The 10704-nt window shown below is 61.8% G+C and overlaps 1 protein-coding gene across 1 annotated transcript in view; it reads left to right on the forward strand.

Annotated features, from left to right (window-relative positions):
• The window catches only part of LOC139235704 (X-linked retinitis pigmentosa GTPase regulator-interacting protein 1-like), a 118075-nt gene extending 115465 nt beyond the window's left edge, over positions 1 to 2610 (forward strand). Inside the window, exon 25 of the mRNA XM_070866744.1 lies at positions 2597 to 2610. Within this exon, the coding sequence (XP_070722845.1) occupies positions 2597 to 2610 (14 nt within the window). The remainder of the gene's footprint in view (positions 1 to 2596) is intronic.
• The last annotated feature ends 8094 nt before the right edge of the window (positions 2611 to 10704 follow it).

Consider the following 10704-nt stretch of genomic DNA (forward strand, 5'->3'; position numbering starts at 1 on the left):
GGTGGGAGGAGAGGAGTGGTGGGAGGAGGAGTGGGGAGAGAGGAGGTGGGTGGGGGGAGGGAGGAGAGGGGGTGGGTGGAGGGAGGGGGGGAGTGGGAGAGAGGAGGTGGGTGGGGGGAGGGAGGAGAGGGGGTGGGGGGGGAGGGAGGGGAGAGGAGTGGTGGGGGGGGAGGGAGGGGGGAGGGAGGAGAGGAGTGGTGGGGGGGGAGGGAGGGGGGAGTGGGGGTGGGTGGGGGGGAGGGAGGAGTGGGAGGAGAGGAGTGGTGGGGGGGGAGGGGAGGGGGGAGTGGGGGTGGGTGGGGGGAGGGAGGAGAGGAGTGGTGGGGGGGAGGGAGGAGTGGGGAGAGAGGAGGGGGGGAGGGAGGAGGGGAGATGGGTGGGGGGAGGGAGGAGAGGGGGTGGGTGGAGGGAGGGGGAGTGGGAGGAGAGGAGGGAGGAGTGGTGGGGGGAGGAGAGAGGAGTGGGGAGAGAGGAGGGGGAGGGAGGGAGGGGGGGGGAGGTGGGAGGAGAGGGGGGAGAGAGGAGGAGGGGGGAAGGGAGGAGAGGGGGTGGGTGGAGGGAGGGAGGAGAGGGGAGTGGGAGGAGAGGAGTGGTGGGGGGAGGAGAGAGGAGGGGGGAGGGAGGAGTGGGGAGAGAGGAGAGGTGGGAGGAGAGGAGAGGGGGGAGGGAGAGAGGAGGAGGAGGGGGGAAGGGAGGAGAGGAGAGGGGAGTGGGAGGAGAGGGGGTGGATGGAGGGAGAGAGGAGAGGGGAGTGGGAGGAGGGGAGTGGTGGGGGGAGGAGAGAGGAGGGGGGAGGGAGGAGTGGGGAGAGAGGAGAGGTGGGAGGAGAGGAGAGGGGGGAGGGAGAGAGGAGGGGGGAAGGGAGGAGAGGAGAGGGGAGTGGGAGGAGAGGGGGTGGATGGAGGGAGGGAGGAGAGGGGATGGATGGATGGAGGGAGGGAGAGAGAGGGGAGTGGGAGGAGAGGAGTGGTGGGGGAGGAGAGAGGAGGGGGGAGAGGGAGTGGGGAGAGAGGAGAGGAGAGGTGGGAGGAGAGGAGAGGGGAGAGGGAGGAGGGAGGGAAGGAGAGAAAGAGTGGGGAGGGGAGATTAAGGGGGTGAGAAGAGAGTGGGGGAGAGAAAGAAAGAGAAAAGATGGAGAGGGGATAGAAGGATAAGGGGTAAGAGGAGGCAGACAGTGGAGGAGGGATGGGGTGAGTGGAAGAATCTGTGGGCCTCAGTGCCGTTACTGTGGACCGTGTCTATCGCTTCTCTCTGCCCCCCCCCCAATGCCTTTCTCTGACTTCACTCCCCAGTGATCCACTGACCCGGAGAGCCGGGGCCCAGAGGAATTCCTGTACTCGCTCATCCAGCGCACCCCCCCACCCCCGGGCAGGTACAGGTCAGATCGACAACCCGGGGGGGGGGGGGGGTGGGTGGAGGAGATAATATGAGGGAACGCTCCTCTTTAAACCCCGACGACGTTAGACTCCCATTTACACAGTGCCTCGAATGTAATAAAGCTTCCCGAGGGGCTTCACACTCCTGTCTCATCAAACACACGGGCCACGTATGGGCAAATGGGGGGGAAATCTCGTCTCCTTAACGCCAACAGGTGGCGCTATTTGGGGCGGTAGACCTGTATCGCCGGGGCGGGGAGAATCCATTGCCGCTCCCCAAATACCCCCCCCCCCCCCCAGTATCGCCCGGAACGTCAATGCCAGGCAGATCACGTCAGTGAGTGTACAACATTCACTGACCACCACTTACTTTTCACAGCGACAGGGAGAGCTGGCGCACAGCACCAGGAAGCCGGCTCCAGGGACGTTATCGTCAGTAATCGCTCGCGACTGTCGGGGTGGTGCAGTTTCGGTGGTTTCTTGTCAAGCCTCCCCCACCGCAGTCAGTAAGTTCAAGGTTCTTTTGCATCAGCAGTCTTGTGGCAACCACAAAGTAGTTACATTTACTGCATGGCTCGGAGACGTGGACCGTGTACAGCAGGCACCTCGAGTCGCTGGAGAAATACCACCAACGATGTCTCCGCAAGATCCTGCAAATCCCCCGGGAGGACAGACGCACCAACGTTAGCGTCCTCGACCAGGCCAACATCCCCAGCATCGAAGCACTGACCACAGACTCGACCAGCTCCGCTGGGCAGGGCCACATTGTCCGCATGGCCCCCAGACACGAGACTCCCCAAAGCAAGCGCTCTACTCGGAACTCCTTCACGGCAAACGGGCCCCAAGGTGGGCAGAGGAATCGTTACAAGGGACCACCCTCAAAGCCTCCCTGATAAAGTGCAACATCCCCCACCGACACCTGGGAGTCCCTGGGCCCAAAGACCAGTCCCGCCCCTAAGTGGAGGAAGTGCATCCGGGAGGGCGCTGAGCACCTCGAGTCTCGTCGCCGAGAGCGTGCAGAAAGCAAGCGCAGGCAGCGGAAGGAGCGTGCGGCAAACCAGTCCCACCCTCCCCTTCCCTCAACCACTGTCTGTCCCACCTGTGACAGGGACTGTGGTTCCTGTATTGGACTGTTCAACCACCGAAGGACTCATGTTCAGAGTGGGAGCAAGTCTTCCTCGATTCCGAGGGACTGCCTATGATGTAATTTATTCTTCAAGGATTCAAGCTGTGACACTGGGCAACATGAACACGGTCTGTACCGAAACACCACCCCCCCTCCCCCCAAAGTGGGATCTTTATTGCCCATCCCTAATTGGCTTCAATAACGTGGTGGTAAGCCGCCTCCTTGTATCATCATCGGCAGTCCCTCGAGTCGAGGCTGACGTCAAAAAGTTCAGAGGTGTTTCGATGAAGGACCCAATATTCCGGATCCCGAACTACATGTTGAAGGGTGGATGATGCCCTGTGGGTGGGTTTGTTTAACGTGGGGTGACCGTTGTACACCAGCCACCACACGGGGCTTGACCGAGCGAGGGCCTTGGTCCAGGGGCAAGGGTCAACCAGGACGACTGGAGGCCAGCTCTGCCGCATGGGGCCCAGTGCGCTCACATATCGCACAGTGTGTGGGCTGCCCCCTGGGCCCCCCGATCACATCGTTCCACGATCTCTCGCTGCTGCTTCTCCCCGACCTGCCCGTGCTCCAATCACCGACCTGGGCCTTGGTGACGTCCCTGTTCGCTGCCGTTGCTCTCCTGCTCCAGCACGTGCTGCTGCTCCCTGGCGTGGTAGACCTCCACGCTGCTCCTTCTGCTCTCCGGCCTGCTCCGATAGTGCTCGCAGGCCAGGGGGGGGGAGGGGGGCACTCAGCCTGCTGGGCTAGGCCTCCACTGCTCCTTCTGCTCTCCGGCCTGCTCCGATAGTGCTCGCAGGCCAGGGGGGGGCACTCAGCCTGCTGGGCTAGGCCTCAACTGCTCTCCGGCCTGCTCCGATAGTGCTCGCAGGCCAGGGGGTGGGGCACTCAGCCTGCTGGGCTAGGCCTCCACTGCTCCTTCTGCTCTCCGGCCTGCTCCGATAGTGCTCGCAGGCCAGGGGGGGGCACTCAGCCTGCTGGGCTAGGCCTCAACTGCTCCCCGGCCTGCTCCGATAGTGCTCGCAGGCCAGGGGGTGGGGCACTCAGCCTGCTGGGCTAGGCCTCCACTGCTCCTTCTGCTCTCCGGCCTGCTCCGATAGTGCTCGCAGGCCGGGGGGGGGGGGGGCACTCAGCCTGCTGGGCTAGGCCTCCACTGCTCCTTCTGCTCTCCGGCCTGCTCCGATAGCGCTCGCAGGCCAGGGGGGGGGCACTCAGCCTTCTGGGCTAGGCCTCCACGCTGCTCCTTCTGCTCCCCGGCCTGCTCCGATAGTGCTCGCAGGCCGGGGGGGGGGGGGAGGGGAGGGGGGAACTCAGCCTGCTGGGCTAGGCCTCCACTGCTCCTTCTGCTCCCCGGCCTGCTCCGATAACATCCACAGCAGATTATAGCACCGGCCGAGTCCACAGCACCACTGGGTGTTTTGACAGCTGAGGGTAGCTAAGCAGTGCCGAACGACGCTGGGAGCACTGGACAGCACTGCCCCCCGCCAGCAAAGTACAGAGAACAGGGGCCCCGGGAGGGCAGCCTGGGCAGCTACAGCAGGAGCAGCGAGGTCGGGGCGAGGGAACGGTAGAGAGATGTGATCGAGGGCCCAGGGGCAGCACAGGCCCAGCCCACACTGTGCGATATGTCTGGGCACTGGGTCCGTGCAGCAGAGCTGGTCTCCAGTCGTCCTGGTCAACCCTCGCCACTGGACCAAGGTCCTCGCTCTGTCAAGCCCCGTGTGGTGGGCTGGTGTACAACGGCCAGCCCACGTTAAAACAAACCCAACCACAGGCACCGTCCACCCTTCAGGATGTAGTTCGGGATCCGCAATGTCTTTGAAACACCTGGGAACGCTATCGGCCAGGAAGCAAGTCGTCCTCGCTTTCAAGGGACTGCCTCTGATGACGGTATAACTGAGTGTCTCGCTGGGCCATTTCAGAGGGCAGTTAAGAGTCAACTACATTGCTGTGGGTCTGGAGTCACATATAGGCCCAGACCGGGTTAGGATGGAGGGAGCGAGAAACATAGAAAATAGGTGCAGGAGTGGATTCGGCCCTTCGAGCCTGCACCACCATTCAATAAGATCATGGCTGATCATTCACCTCAGTACCCCTTTCCTGCTTTCTCTCCATACCCCTTGATCCCTTTAGCCGTAAGGGCCACATCTAACTCCCTCTTGAATATATCCAATGAACTGGCCTCAACAACTCCCTGTGGTAGAGAATTCCACAGGTTCACCACTCTCTGAGTGAAGAAGTTTCTCCTCATCTCGGTCCTAAATGGCTTACCCCTTATCCTTAGACTGTGACCCCTGGTTCTGGACTTCCCCAACATCGGGAACATTCTTCCCGCATCTAACCTGTCCAGTCCTGTCAGAATTTTATATGTTTCTATGAGATCCCCTCTCATTCTTCTAAACTCCAGTGAATACAGGCCCAGTCGTTCTTCATGTCAGTCCTGCCATCCCGGGAATCAGTCTGTTGAATCTTCGCTGCACTCCGAGAGCGAAAGAGAGAGAGTGGGGAAAGGAGAAGTGGAGAGGAGAGAGAGAGAGAGAGAGAGAGAGAGAAAAAACGTGTGAGGGGGGGGAGAGGAGAGCGAGCGGGGGAGGGGGGAAAGAGAGGGAAGAGGGAGTGAGAGCGGGGGGAGGGGGAGAGTTAGCGAGGAGGGGAGAGGGAGCGAGCAGGGGAGGGTGAGAGGGCGCGAGAGAGGGGGAGGGGCGAGCGAGCGAGAGGGAGGGGGAGAGGGAATGAGAGCGGGGGGGGAGGGGGAGAGGAGAGGGAGCGAGCAGGGGGGAGGGCACGAGAGAGGGGAGAGAGTGTGCGGGAGGGGGGAGAGAGTGGGGGTTGTCAGTGGAGGACCCTGTACACTTGGAGCAAGACTTCCTCAATAATTCTCCGACTCCCATTCTCTGTACCTCTTGTGCAAAAACCAATGAATGCATCACAGGCAGTCCCTCGGAATCGAGGAAGACTTGCTCCCACTCTAACAGTGAGTTCTCAGGTGACTGAACAGCCCAATACGGGAACCACAGTCCCTGTCACAGGTGGGACAGACAGTGGTTGAGGGAAGGGGAGGGTGGGACTGGTTTGCCGCACGCTCCTTCCGCTGTCTGCGCTTGCTTTCTGCACGCTCTCGGCGACGAGACTCGAGGTGCTCAGCGCCCTCCCGGATGCACTTCCTCCACTGAGGGCGGGACTGGTCTTTGGCCCAGGGACTCCCAGGTGTCGGTGGGGATGTTGCACTTTATCGGGGAGGCTTTGAGGGTGGTCTCTTGTAACGTTTCCTCTGCCCACCTGGGGCTCGCTTGCTGCGAAGGAGCTCCGAGTAGAGTCGACGTATTTACAGGCGTACGAAAGCATGAGTCTTCTGCTTTTTAGCAACGTGATCAGAGAAAGCACTAGTTTAGGACGCAGTATTTGCGCAGAGACAGGGCGCACGGAGGGTGTAGCGAGCTTAGACAGAGCGCTGGACAATGGGATCACGGCCCGTCGCTCTCACTGATGACCTCTATGTCTGTCCCCAGGTTAAAGTTCACCGTGGTCAGTGAGCCGATGGACGGACGAGAGGACTGTACCGAGGTCGGATTCTGCTATGTTCCAATCACCCAGATATACCAAACCGGACAGGACATCATCGAGGCGGAGTTTGACAGTAAATTATTCAACTATCTATTAAACCCCTCGATTAGATTCCAACCTGTAACTCACTCCCGGGTATCTGTTATTCTATATATAAACCCCCTGAACCCCTCGATTAGATTCCAGCCTGTAACTCACTCCCGGGTATCTGTTATTCTATATATAACCCCCCCCCCGAACCCCTCGATTATATTCCAACACCTATGTGGTGATCTCTCTCTGTCCCTCAGTATTGGAGGTCGATCGTGAGACGGAGGTGATCGGGAAGATGGCAGTGACTGTGGAAGGGGCCTTGGCCCTCCAAGCCATCTACCAGGAAATGGCGGGCAGGCCGACCTCAGAGGGCAAAGGTCATCGGCTTCAGTGTCCGCGCAGCGACCCTTTAGCCGGGGGCAACGGTTGGTGATAATCTCAGTACCACACGGATGTTGTCATGATGTACCACTCCCTCTCACCTGGCGGGGGGCACCATTTTATATTAAACACAACTTTTACCAATCTATGGGTTTGTGTCATTTATCTGGTGCTCAGTTTAAACGCTCAGCTCCCCACAGATTAACCCCCTTCCCCCTCGGGATTAGATTCCAGCCTGTCACTCTCTCCCGGGTATCTGTTATTCTATATATAAACCCACCGAACCCCTCGATTAGATTCCAGCCTGTAACTCTCTCCCGGGTATCTGTTATTCTATATATAAACCCCCCGAACCCCTCGATTAGATTCCAGCCTGTAACTTACTCCCGGGTATCTGTTATTCTATATATAAACCCCCGAACCCCCCGATTAGATTCCAGCCTGTCACTCACTCCCGGGTATCTGTTATTCTATATATAAACCCCCCGAACCCCTCGATTAGATTCCAGTCTGTAACTCACTCCGGGGTATCTGTTATTCTATATATAAACCCCCCGAACCCCTCGATTAGATTCCAGCCTGTAACTCACTCCCGGGTATCTGTTATTCTACATATTTGCAGTCACTGGCCGTCTCAAAGTGGTTTACAGACTTTTTGGAGTGTAGTCACTGTTGTAATGTGGGAAACGCGGCAGCCAATTTTTGCACAGCAAGCTCCCCCACACAGCGATGTGATGTCGATTGAGGAATAAATATTGGACACAACACTGGGGAGAATTGCCCTGCTCGTCATCAAAATAGTGGCCATGGAATCTTCTACGTCCATCGGAGAGCAGACGGGGCCTCGGTTTTAACGTCTGATCCGAAAGACAGCACCTCCGACAGTGCGGCGCTCTCTCAGTACTGCCCCTCCGACAGTGCGGCGCTCCCTCAGTACTGCCCCTCCGACAGTGCGGCGTTCCCTCAGTACTGCCCCTCCGACAGTGCGGCGCTCCCTCAGTACTGCCACTCCGACAGTGCGGCGCTCCCTCAGTACTGCCCCTCCGACAGTGCGGCACTCCCTCAGTACTGCCCCTCCGACAGTGCGGCGCTCCCTCAGTACCGACCCTCCGACAGTGCTGCGCTCCCTCAGTACCGCCCCTCCGACAGTGCGGCGCTCCCTCAGCACTGCCCCTCCGACAGTGCGGCGCTCCCTCAGTACTGCCCTCCGACAGTGCGGCGCTCCCTCAGTACCGACAGTGCGGCACTCCCTCAGTACTGCCCCTCCGACAGTGCGGTGCTCCCTCAGTACTGCCCCTCCGACAGTGCGGGGCTCCCTCAGTACTGCCCCTCCGACAGTGCGGGGCTCCCTCAGCACTGCCCCTCCGACAGTGCGGGGCTCCCTCAGCACTGCCCCTCCGACAGTGCGGCACTCCCTCAGTACCGCCCCTCCGACAGTGCGGGGCTCCCTCAGTACTGCCCCTCCGACAGTGCGGCGCTCCCTCAGTACCGCCCCTCCGACAGTGCGGGGCTCCCTCAGCACTGCCCCTCCGACAGTGGGGCGCTCCCTCAGTACCGCCCCTCCGACAGTGCGGCGCTCCCTCAGCACTGCCCCTCCGACAGTGCGGCGTTCCCTCAGTACTGCCCCTCCGACAGTGCGGCGCTCCCTCAGTACCACCCCTCCGACAGTGCGGCGCTCCCTCAGTACCGCCCCTCCGACAGTGCAGCACTCCCTCAGTACTGCTCCTCCGACAGTGCGGCGTTCCCTCAGTACTGCCCCTCCGACAGTGCGGCGCTCCCTCAGTACCGCCCCTCCGACAGTGCGGCGCTCCCTCAGTACCGCCCCTCCGACAGTGCGGCACTCCCTCAGTACTGCCCCTCCGACAGTGCGGGGCTCCCTCAGTACTGCCCCTCCGACAGTGCGGGGCTCCCTCAGCACTGCCCCTCCGACAGTGCGGGGCTCCCTCAGCACTGCCCCTCCGACAGTGCGGCACTCCCTCAGTACCGCCCCTCCGAGAGTGCGGCGCTCCCTCAGTACCGCCCCTCCGACAGTGCGGGGCTCCCTCAGCACTGCCCCTCCGACAGTGGGGCGCTCCCTCAGTACCGCCCCTCCGACAGTGCGGCGCTCCCTCAGCACTGCCCCTCCGACAGTGCGGCGTTCCCTCAGTACTGCCCCTCCGACAGTGCGGCGCTCCCTCAGTACCGCCCCTCCGACAGTGCGGCGCTCCCTCAGTACCGCCCCTCCGACAGTGCAGCACTCCCTCAGTACTGCCCCTCCGACAGTGCGGTGCTCCCTCAGTACTGCCCCTCCGACAGTGCGGCGTTCCCTCAGTACCGCCCCTCCGACAGTGCGGTGCTCCCTCAGTACTGCCCCTCCGACAGTGCGGGGCTCCCTCAGTACCGCCCCTCCGACAGTGCGGCGCTCCCTCAGTACCGACAGTGCGGCGCTCCCTCAGTACCGCCCCTCCGACAGTGCGGTGCTCCCTCAGTACTGCCCCTCCGACAGTGCGGCGCTCCCTCAGTACTGCCCCTCCGACAGTGCGGCGCTCCCTCAGTACTGCCCCTCCGACAGTGCGGGCTCCCTCAGTACTGCCCCTCCGACAGTGCAGCACTCCCTCAGTACTGCTCCTCCGACAGTGCGGCGTTCCCTCAGTACTGCCCCTCCGACAGTGCGGCGCTCCCTCAGTACCGCCCCTCCGACAGTGCGGCGCTCCCTCAGTACCGCCCCTCCGACAGTGCGGCACTCCCTCAGTACTGCCCCTCCGACAGTGCGGGGCTCCCTCAGTACTGCCCCTCCGACAGTGCGGGGCTCCCTCAGCACTGCCCCTCCGACAGTGCGGGGCTCCCTCAGCACTGCCCCTCCGACAGTGCGGCACTCCCTCAGTACCGCCCCTCCGACAGTGCGGCGCTCCCTCAGTACCGCCCCTCCGACAGTGCGGGGCTCCCTCAGCACTGCCCCTCCGACAGTGGGGCGCTCCCTCAGTACCGCCCCTCCGACAGTGCGGCGCTCCCTCAGCACTGCCCCTCCGACAGTGCGGCGTTCCCTCAGTACTGCCCCTCCGACAGTGCGGCGCTCCCTCAGTACCGCCCCTCCGACAGTGCGGCGCTCCCTCAGTACCGCCCCTCCGACAGTGCAGCACTCCCTCAGTACTGCCCCTCCGACAGTGCGGTGCTCCCTCAGTACTGCCCCTCCGACAGTGCGGCGTTCCCTCAGTACCGCCCCTCCGACAGTGCGGTGCTCCCTCAGTACTGCCCCTCCGACAGTGCGGGGCTCCCTCAGTACCGCCCCTCCGACAGTGCGGCGCTCCCTCAGTACCGACAGTGCGGCGCTCCCTCAGTACCGCCCCTCCGACAGTGCGGTGCTCCCTCAGTACTGCCCCTCCGACAGTGCGGCGCTCCCTCAGTACTGCCCCTCCGACAGTGCGGCGCTCCCTCAGTACTGCCCCTCCGACAGTGCGGGGCTCCCTCAGTACTGCCCCTCCGACAGTGCGGAGCTCCCTCAGTACTGCCCCTCCGACAGTGCGGCGTTCCCTCAGTACTGCCCCTCCGACAGTGCGGCGCTCCCTCAGTACCGCCCCTCCGACAGCGCAGTGCGGTGCTCCCTCAGTACTGCCCCTCCGACAGTGCGGTGCTCCCTCAGTACCGACAGTGCGGCGTTCCCTCGGTCTTCTGTTTGTATTTCGGGGCCGACAGACAGAGCCGCTAGTTTTATATAAATTGTATTTTAATGAGAAAGAACCATCACGACAATTCTAAAGGAAAAATAAACCGGGACGAGGAAGTGGGTCAGGAGACGGGACCAGACAGCACTGCATCTAACAGACGCTACTGCCCTGGGGGGGGGGGGGGGGGCGGGGCGAGAGAAGGGACCACGCACTGTTCCCGGGACCCTCCCCAGCACAATCGTCAGGGGCGGAACCCACCCGATAGGGAACCTCCCTCTTCGCCCCCCCCCCCCCCCCACCCCCACCCCGTCCCCAGGCTACGCAACCCCTCCCTCCATCCGTGGGTCTCGAGCTCATTCTTTGTATACAAAAAAAATAATAATAAAGTGGGCGGGAATCCCCAAACCAAACGGAAACTGGTTTACCCTTAGAAAATCATTCCTTCTAACTTCCCCCCCCTGCCCTCCCGCCCGCCCGCCCCGATTGCTGGGACAAACAGCGCCTGGCATTCACATCCCACATCCCGTACAGGAGCCCCCCCACCCCCCCAGGACAGGTACAGTAACGCAATCTC

Source organism: Pristiophorus japonicus, chromosome 23 (assembly GCF_044704955.1).
Source record: "Pristiophorus japonicus isolate sPriJap1 chromosome 23, sPriJap1.hap1, whole genome shotgun sequence".
Taxonomy (NCBI): domain Eukaryota; kingdom Metazoa; phylum Chordata; class Chondrichthyes; family Pristiophoridae; genus Pristiophorus; species Pristiophorus japonicus.